Source organism: Bombina bombina, chromosome 3 (assembly GCF_027579735.1).
Source record: "Bombina bombina isolate aBomBom1 chromosome 3, aBomBom1.pri, whole genome shotgun sequence".
Classification (NCBI taxonomy): domain Eukaryota; kingdom Metazoa; phylum Chordata; class Amphibia; order Anura; family Bombinatoridae; genus Bombina; species Bombina bombina.
The window spans coordinates 1115266943-1115283043 of NC_069501.1; the positions used below are offsets into that span (position 1 = coordinate 1115266943).

Genomic DNA, 16101 nt, shown 5'->3' on the forward strand with positions numbered 1-16101 from the left:
AAGAGAAATAAATTTATCAGGTAAGCATAAATTATGGGGTTTTTTTTTTTTTTCTTGCAGAAATTAAAAATGGGGAAAGGTGATCCCAAGAAGCCAAGAGGGAAAATGTCCTCTTATGCTTATTTTGTGCAGACTTGCAGAGAAGAACACAAAAAAAAGCATCCTGATACTTCAGTAAATTTCTCTGAGTTCTCCAAGAAATGTTCAGAACGGTGGAAGGTAAGTGTGAAATGAAGTAATAAGTTTTTTTTTTTGTTTTGTTTTTTAAATAAAGCTCTTTAGTCTTGCGAGATTCTATAAGATGCCATGCCAGTTTGTTGATGCTCCTCAAAGATTGTTTTAAAGACTATTTTTAACTTGGGTACCATGTATCTTATTAAGGGAACTCCACTGATATTCTTTATGTGAAGGAGAAGCACTTGCTTTACAATATAGATCATCAGTAAACTGATGATTTCTTTCTGTGTAAATGTATAACACTGTTAAAAGTATTCTTGCAATACTGCTGACAGTGCTTAAGACCTATGCACCCTCCCTCCTGAGCCGATCTATCCGCTTTTCACCCTTTCATGCCGGGCTTAATTTGTCTACTTCTGAACAACGTTCCGATGTAAACAAATTGAAATCACGGGATCGTGAGATTTAAATTATGGGATCGGGTCAGGGGGGTGAGCCTACAATGCTAGGCATGCCCACCATAACCCAATATCATTCAGGAAGTTCTGTTGGCTTCAGTACAGCCGGACGGCATGGAACGTCCTAATGTCAAGAAAAGGTTAATAAGGATACCAAGAGAACGATATAAATTTACTAATAGAAATAAATTCAAAACTTTGTTTTAAATTGTATGTTCTTTCTGAATCACAATCTTTTCAATAAAACTTATTTCTCTTGTAAGGTGTATCCAGTCCACGGGTTCATCCATTACTTGTGGTATATTCTCCTTCCCAACAGGAAGTTGCAAGAGGACACCCACAGCAGAGCTGTCTATATAGCTTCTCCCCTAACTGCAACCCTGAGTCATTCTCTTGCAACTCTCGACAAGGGAAGTATCAAGAGATAAGTGGTGACTTAGTGTAGTGTTATCTTCAATCAAAAGTTTGTTATTTTTAAACGGTACCGGCGTTGTACTGTTTTTACTCTCAGGCAGAAATTAGATGAAGAATTCTGCCTGGAGGTTGATGATCTTAGCGGTTTGTAACTAAGGTCCATTGCTGTTCTCACACATAACTGAAGAGTATGGAAGAAAGCTTCAGTTGGGGGAACGGTCTGCAGATTACCTGCTTTGAGGTATGTTCAGTATTTTTATTTCTAGAGAGATGAAATAAGTTCTAGAAAATGCTAAGGGGTTAATCATCCATTTGCAAGTGGATGCAATGTTGCTTTAGTCCCTTACACACACTGTAAAAATTTCGAAGACTTTACTATATTTTTACACTGTTTTGCAGTTTAAGTGCTAGTTTTTTTTCTCTTAAAGGCACAGTAGCGTTTTTGTTTAATTACTGTTTCACCTTTATTAAAGTGTTTTCCAAGCTTGCTTGTCTCATTACTAGTCTGTTAAACATGTCTGACATAGAGGAAACTCCTTGTTCAATATGTTTGGAAGCCATGGTGGAACCCCCTCTTAGAATGTGTACCAAATGTACTGAAATTTCTATAAACTATAAAGACCATATTATGGCGCTTAAAGATTTATCTCCAGAGGATTCTCTGACAGAAAAAAGGGAGATTATGCCATCTAGCTCTCCCCATGTGTCAGAACCTATAACTCCCGCTCAAGTGACGCCAAGTACATCTAGCGCGTCTAATTCTTTTACCTTACAGGGTATGGCGGCAGTTATGACTAATACCCTTACAGAGGTATTGTCCAAACTGCCAGGGTTACAAGGAAAGCGAGACAGCTCTGGGGCCAGAATTAATATAGAGCTTTCTGACGCTTTAATACCTGTGTCCGATATACCCTCACAATACTCAGAAGCTGAGGCAGGAGAGCTTCTATCTGTGGGTGACATTTCAGATTCAGGGAAGGCGTTGCTTCAGTCTGATTCTGAAATGACAGCGTTTAAATTTAAGCTTGAACATCTCCGCTTATTGCTTAGGGAGGTTTTAGCGACTCTGGATGACTGTGAACCCATTATAGTTCCAGAGAAATTGTGTAAGATGGACAAGTACTTTGCAGTGCCTGTTTACACTGATGTTTTTCCAGTCCCTAAGAGGTTTTCGGAAATTATTACTAAGGAATGGGATAGACCAGGTGTGCCGTTCTCTCCCCCTCCTGCTTTTAAAAAGATGTTTCCCATAGATGCCGTCTTACGGGGCTCGTGGCAGACGGTCCCTAAGGTGGAGGGAGCAGTCTCTACCCTAGCGAAGCATACAACTATCCCCGTCGAGGACAGTTGTGCTTTCCTAGATCCTATGGATAAAAAATTGGAGGGTCTCCTTAAGAAATTTTTTATACATAAAGGTTTTATTCTCCAGCCTCTTGCATGCATTTCCCCAGTTACTGCTGCAGCGGCTTTCTGGTTCGAGTCTCTTGAGGAGGCTCTACAGGTAGAGACCCCGTTAGATGATATTTTAGACAGGATTAAAGCTCTTAAAGGGACATGAAACCCAATTTTTTTTCTTTCATGATTTAGAAAGAGCATACAATTATAAACAACTTTCTAATTTAGTTCTATTATCTATTTTGCTTCATTATCTTGATATTATTTGCTGAAAAGCATATCTAGATATGCTCAGTAGCTGCTGATTGGTAGCTGCACATAGATGCCTCCTGTGATTGGTTCACCGTGTGCATTGCTATTTCTTCATTAAAGTATATCTAAAGAATGAAGCAAATTAGGTAATAGAAGTAAATTGGAATGTTGTTTAAAAGTGTATTCTCTACCTTAATCATGAAAGAAAATGTTTGGGTATAGTGTCCCTTTAAGTTAGCTAATTCCTTTATTTCTGATGCCGTTTTTCATTTAACCAAGCTGACGGCTAAGAATTAAGGTTTTGCCATTCTGGCGCGCAGGGCGCTATGGCTTAAGTCCTGGTCAGCAGACGTTACTTCAAAGTCTAAGCTTCTTAACATCCCCTTCAAGGGACAGACCCTATTCGGGCCTGGTCTGAAGGAGATCATCTCTGACATTACTGGAGGAAAGGGTCATGCCCTTCCTCAGGATAGGTCCAGCAAATTAAGGACCAAGCAGAATAATTTTCGTTCCTTTCGAAACTTCAAGGGTGGCGCAGCTTCGGTTTCCTCTAATGCAAAACAAGAGGGAAATTTCACCCAGTCCAAACCAGTCTGGAGACCTAACCAGACTTGGAACAAAGGGAAGCAGGCCAAGAAGCCTGCTGCTGCCTCTAAGACAGCATGAAGGGGTAGCCCCCGATCCGGGACCTGATCTAGTAGGGGGCAGACTTTCTCTCTTCGCCCAGGCTTGGACAAGAGACGTCCAGGATCCCTGGGCATTAGAGATTGTTTCCCAGGGTTATCTTCTGGAATTCAAAGGTTCATCTCCAAAGGGGAGATTTCATCTCTCACAATTATCTGCAAACCAGATAAAGAGAGAGGCATTCTTACGTTGCGTTCAAGACCTACTGGTTATGGGAGTGATCCACCCAGTTCCAAGAGAGGAACAGGGGCAGGGTTTCTATTCAAACCTGTTTATAGTTCCCAAAAAGAGGGAAATTTCAGACCATCATCTTGGATCTCAAAATCCTAAACAAATTTCTCAGGGTCCCATCCTTCAAAATGGAGACAATTCGAACCATCCTCCCGATGATCCAGGAGGGTCAATGTATGACTACCGTGGACTTAAAGGATGCTTATCTACACATTCCGATTCACAGAGAGCATCATCAGTCCCTAAGGTTCGCCTTCCTAGACAGGCATTACCAGTTTGTGGCTCTTCCCTTCGGGTTAGCAACGGTGCCATTCTGATTCAGGCGTCGACTTTTCAAATCGCCAAGTCCCAAACGGACATTGTTCTGGCCTTTCTGAGGTCTCGCGGGTGGAAACTGAACAGAGAAAAGAGTTCTCTTTCTCCCTTCACAAGAGTTTCCTTCCTAGGAACTCTGATAGATTCAGTAGAAATGAAGATTTTTCTGACGGAGGTCAGGATATCAAAGCTTCTAACTTCCTGCCGTGTTCTTCATTCCACTTCTCGGCCGTCAGTGGCTCAGTGTATGGAAATGATCGGCCTAATGGTAGCGGCAATGGACATAGTTCCGTTTGCCCGCCTACATCTCAGACCTCAACTTTACATGCTCAATCAGTGGAATGGGGACTACACAGATTCAAAAGACCAGGGATTCTCTTCTCTGGTGGTTATCTTGGGTTCACCTGTCCAGGGGAATGAGTTTCTGCAGGCCAGAGTTGACTATAGTGACGACAGATGCCAGCCTTCTGGGCTGGGGTGCGGTCTGGAACTCCCTGAAGGCTCAGGGTTTGTGGACTCAGGAGAAGCCCTCCTTCCGATAAACATTCTGGAACTCTAGCTGCGGTCAAGTTCATCAGATTTCAGTCGGACAATATCACGACTGCAGCCTATATCAACCATCAGGGGGAACAAGGAGTCCCCTGACAATGATGGAAGTTTCAAAGATAATTTTATGGGTGGAGGTTCATTCTTGCCATCTATCTGCTATCCATATCCCAGGAGTAGAGAACTGGGAGGCGGACTTTCTAAGTCGGCAGACTTTTCATCCGGTGGAGTGGGAGCTCCATCCGGAGGTATTTGCCCAGCTGATTCAATTATGGGGCAAACCAGAACTGGATCTGATGGCGTCTCGTCAGAACGCCAAGCTTCCTTGTTACGGGTCCAGGTCGAGGGATCCCCAGGCGATGCTGATAGATGCTCTAGCAGTGCCCGGGTCCTTCAGCCTGGCTTATGTGTTTCCACCGTTTCCTCTCCTCCCTCGTCTGATTGCCAAAATCAAGCAGGAGAGAGCTTCGGTGATTTTGATTGCACCTGCGTAGCCACGCAGGACTTGGTATGCAGATCTGGTGGACATGTCATCCTTTCCACCATGGACTCTGCCGCTGAGGCAGGACCTTCTACTCCAAGGTCCATTCAAACATCCAAATCTAGTTTCTCTGCGTCTGACTGCTTGGAGATTGAACGCTTGATTTTATCAAAACGTGGTTTCTCCGAGTCGGTCATTGATACCTTGATTCAGGCTCGAAAGCCTGTCACCAGGAAAATCTATCATAAGATATGGTGTAAATATCTTCATTGGTGTGAATCCAAGGGTTACTCGTGGAGTAAGGTCAAGATTCCCAGGATACTATCTTTTCTCCAAGAAGGATTGGAAAAGGAATTATCGGCTAGTTCCTTAAAGGGACAGATTTCTGCTCTGTCTATTCTTTTGCACAAGCGCCTGGCTGATGTTCCAGACGTTCAGGCGTTTTGTCAGGCTTTGGTTAGAATCAGGCCTGTGTTTAAACCTGTTGCTCCGCCATGGAGTTTAAATTTAGTTCTTAATGTTCTTCTAGGGGTTCCGTTTGAACCCTTGCATTCCATAGATATCAAGCTTTTATCTTGGAAAGTTCTGTTTTCAGTAGCTATCTCTTCGGCTCGAAGAGTTTCAGAGTTATCTGCCTTGCAGTGTGATTCTCCTTATCTGATCTTCCATGCAGATAAGGTAGTTTTGCGTACCAAACCTGGTTTTCTTCCTAAGGTAGTATCTAATAGGAATATCAATCAGGAAATTGTTGTTCTGTCACTGTGTCCTAATCCTTCTTCAAAGAAGGAACGTCTGTTACACAATCTTGACGTGGTTCGTGCTTTAAAGTTTTATTTGCAAGCTACTAAGGATTTTCGTCAAACATCTGCATTGTTTGTTGTCTACTCTGGAAAGAGGAATGGCCAAAAGGCTTCGGCAACTTCTCTTTCTTTTTGGCTAAGAAGCATAATTTGTTTAGCCTATGAGACTGCTGGCCAGCAGCCTCCTGAAAGAATTACAGCTCATTCTACTAGAGAGGTAGCTTCCACATGGTCTTTTAAACATGAGGCCTCTGTTGAACAGATTTGTAAGGCGGCGACTTGGTCTTCGCTTCATACTTTTTTCTAAATTCTACAAATTTGATACTTTTGCTTCCTCGGAGGCTATTTTTGGGAGAAAGGTCTTACAGGCAGTGGTGCCTTCCGTTTTAAGTACCTGTCTTGTCCCTCCCTTCATCCGTGTCCTAAAGCTTTGGTATTGGTATCCCACAAGTAATGGATGAACCCGTGGACTGGATACACCTTTACAAGAGAAAACAAAATTTATGCTTACTTGATAAATTTATTTCTCTTGTGGTGTATCCAGTCCACGGCCCGCCCTGTCACTTTAAGGCAGGTGTTTTTTATTTTTTAAACCACAGTCACCACTGCACTCTATAGATTCTCCTTTTTCTTACTTGTCTCCAGTCGAATGACTGGAGGTGGCAGTTAGGGGAGGAGCTATATAGACAGCTCTGCTGTGGGTGTCCTCTTGCAACTTCCTGTTGGGAAGGAGAATATCCCACAAGTAATGGATGAACCTGTGGACTGGATACACCACAAGAGAGAGAAATTTATTAGGGAAGCATAAATTTTGTTTTTAATTAAATTAAGTTATCAATCAAAACATCCTAGAAACATGCATACATTTTGAAGGCTGATATCCTTGTGCATATGCTTGGCATTCTCAGATTACCTTGATATATTTTTCTGTATTGGAAATCTCAACCACCTTTTCTTTAATGAAATACATACACAAATTACTCTTTGACCTATTACTTTGCAACCATGAGCCCTTGTTCTAGTATTGCTATCCTTGTGGAAAATACTTTTCATCCTCAACTTTATTAAACTTCAAGCTTTCTGTCATCACCTTTCCCTTCTCTCCTCCAATCTTATACATAGAAACAGGTTTGATTGATTTTTCAGGGTCTGTAAGACTCTAAAATGGACATTTTAAGCAAACTTTTAAATATATGCTAAAAAAAAAAAAGGCTGAATTTACATATATATATTTTTGCTTTTTTATTTTAGAATAATGCAGTACTTTTTCTCACTAATTCTAACTGGCTGTTAAGGACAACTGGCATTGCATCACTGGTGTATAGGGACACACTTCTGCAAATATGACAATAAAACATTGATTTATTCAAGATAGAAACATTTATATATTTGTAGTGTGTGACACAGCAGAAGTATTTTTGAAAAAAGAAACATTGGCGGTCAATTAAATAAGTTATAAAACCGATAATCCTTTTGGAGGGAGCAGAAACACTGATAAAATGCATACACGTGCACATATACGCCAGTTAGAATACGATTGTTTACAAAGTAAAATGACTGTTAAATGTATGCAAATTAAACTATACATTTTTTATTTGCAGACTATGTCTGCTAAAGAGAAATCAAAGTTTGAAGACATGGCAAAAGTTGACAAAGTTCGCTATGAAGGAGAAATGAAGAGTTACATCCCACCTAAAGGAGAGAAAAAAAAGAAGTTCAAGGATCCAAATGAACCAAAAAGACCACCGTAAGGCATGACTTATATTTAGAATAAACTTCTAGATGTAAAACATGGATAGGTTATTTTAATTAAAAAAAGATAGTGTATATGTCTCTTTATTCTTTTGTTTCATTCAGTTCAGCTTTCTTCATATTCTGCTCGGAATTTCGTCCTAAAATCAAAGGGGAGCACCCAGGTGCGACCATTGGAGATGTTGCAAAAAAACTGGGAGAAATGTGGAATAACACTTCCTCAGATGACAAGCTGCCTTATGAAAGAAAAGCTGCTAAGCTGAAGGAGAAATATATAAAGGTTAATCAATTTAAAAACTGTATCTGTAATAAACACAGTATTTTTTTTTTTTTTTTAAAGGGACAGTAAGCATGAATTTCTTTGCAGAAAGAGAATCGTGAACAAAAAAAACCCACCATACTGCCTTAGAAAGTATTATTTTAAACAAGACTGTTTAAGCTTTGATTTATGTTCAAAGTGGAGCTCAGCTCCTGGTGCCAGCCACACCCCTATAAGCATTTTTTTTAATGTATTGTAAGTGATGGTCAGTTCTGCAAATTGTAAGGTGACAGACCGTTACAACTGCACATGCTCTCATGTGTATTGCTGACTTTATTTTTATGATTATCTTTCAGCAAAAAAATGGTTTACTCTTCCTTTAATAGGGACCTAATTCCTTTTTCTCCAACATAGGTGTGTCCGGTCCACGGCGTCATCCTTACTTGTGGGATATTCTCTTCCCCAACAGGAAATGGCAAAGAGCCCAGCAAAGCTGGTCACATGATCCCTCCTAGGCTCCGCCTTCCCCAGTCATTCTCTTTGCCGTTGTACAGGCAACATCTCCACGGAGATGGCTTAGAGTTTTTTGGTGTTTAACTGTAGTTTTTATTATTCAATCAAGAGTTTGTTATTTTAAAATAGTGCTGGTATGTACTATTTACTCTGAAACAGAAAGGTGATGAAGATTTCTGTTTGTAAGAGGAAAATGATTTTAGCAACCGTTACTAAAATCGATGGCTGTTTCCACACAGGACTGTTGAGAGGAATTAACTTCAGTTGGGGGAAACAGTGAGCAGACTTTTGCTGCTTGAGGTATGACACATTTCTAACAAGACGATGTAATGCTGGAAGCTGTCATTTTCCCTATGGGATCCGGTAAGCCATTTTTATTACATAAGAAAAAAAGGGCTTCACAAGGGCTTTTAAGACTGTAGACATTTTCTGGGTTAAAACGATTGATATATAAACATATTTTAATACTTCATAGCTTTGAGGAATTATTTTATTCTTGGGATTTATGTAAAATAACCGGCAGGCACTGTATTGGACACCTTATCCTCTAGGGGCTTTCCCTAATCATAGGCAGAGCCTCATTTTCGCGCCTCTATTGCGCACTTGTTTTTGGGAAGCATGACATGCAGATGCATGTGTGAGGAGCTCTGATACACAGAAAAGACTTTCTGAAGGCGTCATTTGGTATCGTATTCCCCTTTGGGCTTGGTTGGGTCTCAGCAAAGCAGATACCAGGGACTGTAAAGGGGTTAAATATAAAAACGGCTCCGGTTCCGTTATTTTAAGAGTTAAAGCTTTCAAATTTGGTGTGCAATACTTTTAAGGCTTTAAGACACTGTGGTGAAATTTTGGTGAATTTTGAACAATTCCTTCATACTTTTTCACATTTGCAGTAATAAAGTGTGTTCAGTTTAAAATTTAAAGTGACAGTAACGGTTTTATTTTAAAACGTTTTTTGTACTTTGTTTTCAAGTTTATGCCTGTTTAACATGTCTGAACTACCAGATAGACTGTGTTCTGTATGTGGGGAAGCCAAGGTTCCTTCTCATTTAAATAGATGTGATTTATGTGACACAAAATTTAGAGAAAATGATGCCCAAGATGATTCCTCAAGTGAGGGGAGTAAGCATGGTACTGCATCATCCCCTCCTTCGTCTACACCAGTCTTGCCCACACAGGAGGCCCCTAGTACATCTAGTGCGCCAATACTCCTTACTATGCAACAATTAACGGCTGTAATGGATAATTCTATCAAAAACATTTTAGCCAAAATGCCCACTTATCAGCGAAAGCGCGACTGCTCTGTTTTAGAAAATACTGAAGAGCATGAGGACGCTGATGATATTGGTTCTGAAGTGCCCCTACACCAGTCTGAGGGGGCCAGGGAGGTTTTGTCTGAGGGAGAAATTTCAGATTCAGGGAAAATTTCTCAACAAGCTGAACCTGATGTGATTACATTTAAATTTAAATTGGAACATCTCCGCGCCCTGCTTAAGGAGGTGTTATCTACTCTGGATGATTGTGAGAATTTGGTCATTCCAGAGAAATTATGTAAAATGGACAAGTTCCTAGAGGTCCCGGGGCCCCCCGAAGCTTTTCCTATACCCAAGCGGGTGGCGGACATTGTAAATAAAGAATGGGAAAGGCCCGGCATACCTTTCGTCCCTCCCCCTATATTTAAGAAATTGTTTCCTATGGTCGACCCCAGAAAGGACTTATGGCAGACAGTCCCCAAGGTCGAGGGGGCGGTTTCTACTCTAAACAAACGCACAGCTATACCCATAGAAGATAGTTGTGCTTTCAAAGATCCTATGGATAAAAAATTAGAGGGTTTGCTTAAAAAGATGTTTGTTCAGCAAGGTTACCTTCTACAACCAATTTCATGCATTGTTCCTGTCACTACAGCAGCGTGTTTCTGGTTCGATGAACTAGAAAAGGCGCTCAATAAAGATTCTTCTTATGAGGAGATTTTGGACAGAATTCATGCTCTCAAATTGGCTAACTCTTTCACCCTAGACGCCACTTTGCAATTGGCTAGATTAGCGGCGAAAAATTCTGGGTTTGCTATTGTGGCGCGCAGAGCGCTTTGGCTAAAATCTTGGTCAGCGGATGCGTCTTCCAAGAACAAATTGCTTAACATTCCTTTCAAGGGGAAAACGCTGTTTGGCCCTGACTTGAAAGAGATTATTTCTGATATCACTGGGGGCAAGGGCCACGCCCTTCCTCAGGATAGGTCTTTCAAGGCCAAAAATAAACCTAATTTTCGTCCCTTTCGCAGAAACGGACCAGCCCCAAGTGCTACGTCCTCTAAGCAAGAGGGTAATACTTCTCAAGCCAAGCCAGCCTGGAGGCCAATGCAAGGCTGGAACAAAGGAAAGCAGGCCAAGAAACCTGCCACTGCTACCAAGACAGCATGAGATGTTGGCCCCCGATCCGGGACCGGATCTGGTGGGGGGCAGACTCTCTCTCTTCGCTCAGGCTTGGGCAAGAGATGTTCTGGATCCTTGGGCGCTAGAAATAGTCTCCCAAGGTTATCTTCTGGAATTCAAGGGACTTCCCCCAAGGGGGAGGTTCCACAGGTCTCAATTGTCTTCAGACCACATAAAAAAACAGGCATTCTTACATTGTGTAGAAGACCTGTTAAAAATGGGAGTGATTCATCCTGTTCCATTAGGAGAACAAGGGATGGGGTTCTACTCCAATCTGTTCGTAGTTCCCAAAAAAGAGGGAACATTCAGACCAATCTTAGATCTCAAGATCCTAAACAAGTTTCTCAAGGTTCCATCGTTCAAAATGGAAACCATTCGAACAATTCTTCCTTCCATCCAGGAAGGTCAATTCATGACCACGGTGGATTTAAAGGATGCGTATCTACATATTCCTATCCACAAGGAACATCATCGGTTCCTAAGGTTCGCATTTCTGGACAAGCATTACCAGTTTGTGGCACTTCCGTTTGGATTAGCCACTGCTCCAAGAATTTTCACAAAGGTACTAGGGTCCCTTCTAGCGGTGCTAAGACCAAGGGGCATTGCAGTAGTACCTTACTTGGACGACATTCTGATTCAAGCGTCGTCCCTTCCACAAGCAAAGGCTCACACGGACATTGTCCTGGCCTTTCTCAGATCTCACGGGTGGAAAGTGAACGTAGAAAAAAGTTCTCTATCTCCGTCAACAAGGGTTCCCTTCTTGGGAACAATAATAGACTCCTTAGAAATGAGGATTTTTCTGACAGAGGCCAGAAAATCAAAACTTCTAAACTCTTGTCAAGTACTTCATTCTGTTCCTCTTCCTTCCATAGCGCAGTGCATGGAAGTAATAGGTTTGATGGTAGCGGCAATGGACATAGTTCCTTTTGCGCGAATTCATCTAAGACCATTACAACTGTGCATGCTCAGTCAGTGGAATGGGGATTATACAGACTTGTCTCCGACGATACAAGTAGATCAGAGGACCAGAGTTTCACTCCGTTGGTGGCTGTCCCTGGACAACCTGTCACAGGGGATGAGCTTCCGCAGACCAGAGTGGGTCATTGTCACGACCGACGCCAGTCTGGTGGGCTGGGGCGCGGTCTGGGGACCCCTGAAAGCTCAGGGTCTTTGGTCTCGGGAAGAATCTCTTCTCCCGATAAATATTCTGGAACTGAGAGCGATATTCAATGCTCTCAAGGCTTGGCCTCAGCTAGCAAAGGCCAAATTCATACGGTTTCAATCAGACAACATGACGACTGTTGCGTACATCAACCATCAGGGGGGAACAAGGAGTTCCCTGGCGATGGAAGAAGTGACCAAAATCATTCAATGGGCGGAGACTCACTCCTGCCACTTGTCTGCAATCCACATCCCAGGAGTGGAAAATTGGGAAGCGGATTTTTCATCCGGGGGAGTGGGAACTCCATCCGGAAATCTTTGCCCAAATTACTCAGTTGTGGGGCATTCCAGACATGGATCTGATGGCCTCTCGTCAGAACTTCAAGGTTCCTTGCTACGGGTCCAGATCCAGGGATCCCAAGGCGACTCTAGTAGATGCACTAGTAGCACCTTGGACCTTCAAACTAGCTTATGTATTCCCGCCGTTTCCTCTCATTCCCAGGCTGGTAGCCAGGATCAATCAGGAGAGGGCATCAGTGATCTTGATAGCTCCTGCGTGGCCACGCAGGACTTGGTATGCAGACCTGGTGAATATGTCATCGGCACCACCATGGAAGCTACCTTTGAGACGGGACCTTCTTGTTCAAGGTCCGTTCGAACATCCGAATCTGGTCTCACTCCAACTGACTGCCTGGAGATTGAACGCTTGATCTTATCAAAGCGAGGGTTCTCAGATTCTGTCATTGATACTCTTGTTCAGGCCAGAAAGCCTGTAACTAGAAAAATCTACCACAAAATATGGAAAAAATATATCTGTTGGTGTGAATCTAAAGGATTCCCTTGGGACAAGATAAAAATTCCTAAGATTCTATCCTTTCTTCAAGAAGGTTTGGAGAAAGGATTATCTGCAAGTTCTTTGAAGGGACAGATTTCTGCTTTATCTGTGTTACTTCACAAAAAGCTGGCAGCTGTGCCAGATGTTCAAGCCTTTGTTCAGGCTCTGGTTAGAATCAAGCCTGTTTACAAACCTTTGACTCCTCCTTGGAGTCTCAATTTAGTTCTTTCAGTTCTTCAGGGGGTTCCGTTTGAACCCTTACATTCCGTTGATATTAAGTTATTATCTTGGAAAGTTTTGTTTTTGGTTGCAATTTCTTCTGCTAGAAGAGTTTCAGAATTATCTGCTCTGCAGTGTTCTCCTCCTTATCTGGTGTTCCATGCAGATAAGGTGGTTTTGCGTACTAAACCTGGTTTTCTTCCGAAAGTGGTTTCTAACAAAAACATTAACCAGGAGATAGTCGTGCCTTCTTTGTGTCCGAATCCAGTTTCAAAGAAGGAACGTTTGTTGCACAATTTGGATGTAGTTCGTGCTTTAAAATTCTATTTAGATGCTACAAAGGATTTTAGACAAACATCTTCCTTGTTTGTTGTTTATTCTGGTAAAAGGAGAGGTCAAAAAGCAACTTCTACCTCTCTCTCCTTTTGGCTTAAAAGCATCATCAGATTGGCTTACGAGACTGCCGGACGGCAGCCTCCTGAAAGAATCACAGCTCATTCCACTAGGGCCGTGGCTTCCACATGGGCCTTCAAGAACGAGGCTTCTGTTGATCAGATATGTAAGGCAGCGACTTGGTCTTCACTGCACACTTTTAATAAATTTTACAAATTTGATACTTTTGCTTCTTCTGAGGCTATTTTTGGGAGAAAGGTTTTGCAAGCCGTGGTGCCTTCCATCTAGGTGACCTGATTTGCTCCCTCCCTTCATCCGTGTCCTAAAGCTTTGGTATTGGTTCCCACAAGTAAGGATGACGCCGTGGACCGGACACACCTATGTTGGAGAAAACAGAATTTATGTTTACCTGATAAATTACTTTCTCCAACGGTGTGTCCGGTCCACGGCCCGCCCTGGTTTTTTAATCAGGTCTGATAATTTATTTTCTTTAACTACAGTCACCACGGTATCATATGATTTCTCCTATGCAAATGTTCCTCCTTTACGTCGGTCGAATGACTGGGGAAGGCGGAGCCTAGGAGGGATCATGTGACCAGCTTTGCTGGGCTCTTTGCCATTTCCTGTTGGGGAAGAGAATATCCCACAAGTAAGGATGACGCCGTGGACCGGACACACCGTTGGAGAAAGTAATTTATCAGGTAAACATAAATTCTGTTTTTTTTCTTTTTCTAATAAGCTTTTTCTTGGAATCTTCAAAAACATAAACCATTAAAGTTAATCGGTATCAGTGTGTAAGCACAGTACATATTGTAATATTTTTTAATGTTTGTTAAAGAGCAATTTTTTTCTTTGCACTCTTATATGCCGTTTACATTAAGGATATTAACACTAGCACAATAACTTGATGTTTGGAGCCTTGCACAGAGCAGTGTGTTTTATAATTCTTATTGTAGCTGTTTCTTGTGATATCAAGATGGGATTTGCTTAGACACAGGATAATGTCTCTTGCTACATCTAGATATCACTAGACTCTTATAAAGGATATAAAATTTTAAATTTGAACATCATTTCAGTGAGAAAAGTAAATATGTTTTCAATACACTGGCTCTCTGCAGAAGGTGGCAGTGTTTTCCAACTTATTTTTATTTTTCCTTCCCCATCAATTTACCATTATTAAGAAGGTCATGTGCTGCCCATCCATTTTGTTTTCGGACAGCAAATCATGGCAACGTACCACCAAATGGGGAAAAAGTGACCTGGTTTTTAGCTACCTAATTACTATTTTCTGGTATAGTATGAGATTTCTATCCTGTAATATATAATGCATGTTGTGTGACAGTTTATTAATATATAGATACTTTTTTTGCTTTTTTTAATTGAAGGATATAAAAGCTTACCGGTCTAAGGGAAAGCCTGAACCAGCAAAAAAAGCTGCTGCCAAACCTGAAAAGAGCAAGAAAAAAGATGACGACGATGATGATGATGATGATGAAGATGATGACGACGAGGAGGAGGAAGAAGAGGAGGAGGAAGAAGAGGAAGAAGATGATGATTAAATATTTCTTGGTGCTTTGTCTGTATAGCAGTTAAACCCCCCTGTACACAACTCATTTAAAAGAAAAAGAAATATAATGCGTGTATTGTATTGTTTTAATTTTTGTTCTCATTTTTTTTTTGTTTTTGTTTCTTTTCTTGTGTAGTCAACATAATACCAAATGTGTTTTTAGATAGGAAAGGGTATAGTGGCTTTTTAGTTGCCACTATTTTTGCCATGTACAGTTAGGGGTTGTAAATTGGCATGGAGACTGGGAAAGGTTCATGTTGGTGCCCAGCACAAATTTGTTTGAGTGGGGATGGTGATCATTTTATTCTATGTGTTCAATTTTCTTTGTATCTATTTTTTTAACTAAATACCACTCTGTAATTGCAAAACATTTTGTTCACATTCTGATTGCTTCTAAGTAAATATTTTTTTTTTTAATTAACAAATTTGCTTTATGTGAAAACTTAACATAATATTGTGTGGTTGTGTTTTAATCCCTGATTACCCTTTGAGCAAAGCATGAATTAATTTATGGTATTGTTTTTTTAAATATTTGTGTTGACCAGTTTTTTTTCACTTTATATAGATAAAAAGGATGTTTTTTTTCTTTTAAATACTCAGAGCCAACTAATGAATAAAAATTACGTAATGCTAATCAAACTGAAAGGTTAACGCTATTTGCCACAATTTTGGCTTTACACAAGGATTCCCTTCAACCTGTTTCTTTCAGTCTGATGTTTTTTGGTGGCAAGTGAGCAAGATCTCGTGTGATTTTCTTAGGGCTTTTTTTATTCTCAATACTAAGCTGTTTTGCAATTGAAGGGATACAAAACCCCAACATTTTCTTTCATGATTTGGATAAAACATACAATTTTAACTTTTCAATTTGCTTCTATAATTATACTTGCTTCATTATCTTGTTATCCTTTGCTCAAGGAACAGCATTGCACTACTGGCAGCTAGATGAACACATCTAGTTAACCAATCACAAGAGACAAATGTGTGCAGGCACCAATCAGCAGCTAGCTCCCACTAGTGTAAAATATGTGCATATTCTTTTTCAACAAGGGACGCTAAGAGAACAAAGCACATTTGAAAATAAAAGTGAATTTGTGACTTAAAATATCATGCAAGTTTGATTTTGCTATCCCTTTAACTACACGGTACAGTTTTGAAGCCATATGTGGATGGCCAGCCTCTAATGCAGAATGGAAGTTTAGAACATCTAATCATCCAGTTGT

General features: G+C 41.0%; 1 protein-coding gene across 1 annotated transcript in view; it reads left to right on the forward strand.

Annotated features, from left to right (window-relative positions):
* The window catches only part of HMGB1 (high mobility group box 1), a 45000-nt gene extending 29255 nt beyond the window's left edge, over window positions 1-15745 (forward strand). The window contains exons 2-5 of the mRNA XM_053708474.1: window positions 61-219; window positions 7355-7500; window positions 7611-7785; window positions 14700-15745. Coding sequence (XP_053564449.1) covers window positions 70-219; window positions 7355-7500; window positions 7611-7785; window positions 14700-14873 — 645 coding nt within the window. The 5' untranslated portion in view covers window positions 61-69 and the 3' untranslated portion in view covers window positions 14874-15745. The remainder of the gene's footprint in view (window positions 1-60; window positions 220-7354; window positions 7501-7610; window positions 7786-14699) is intronic.
* The last annotated feature ends 356 nt before the right edge of the window (window positions 15746-16101 follow it).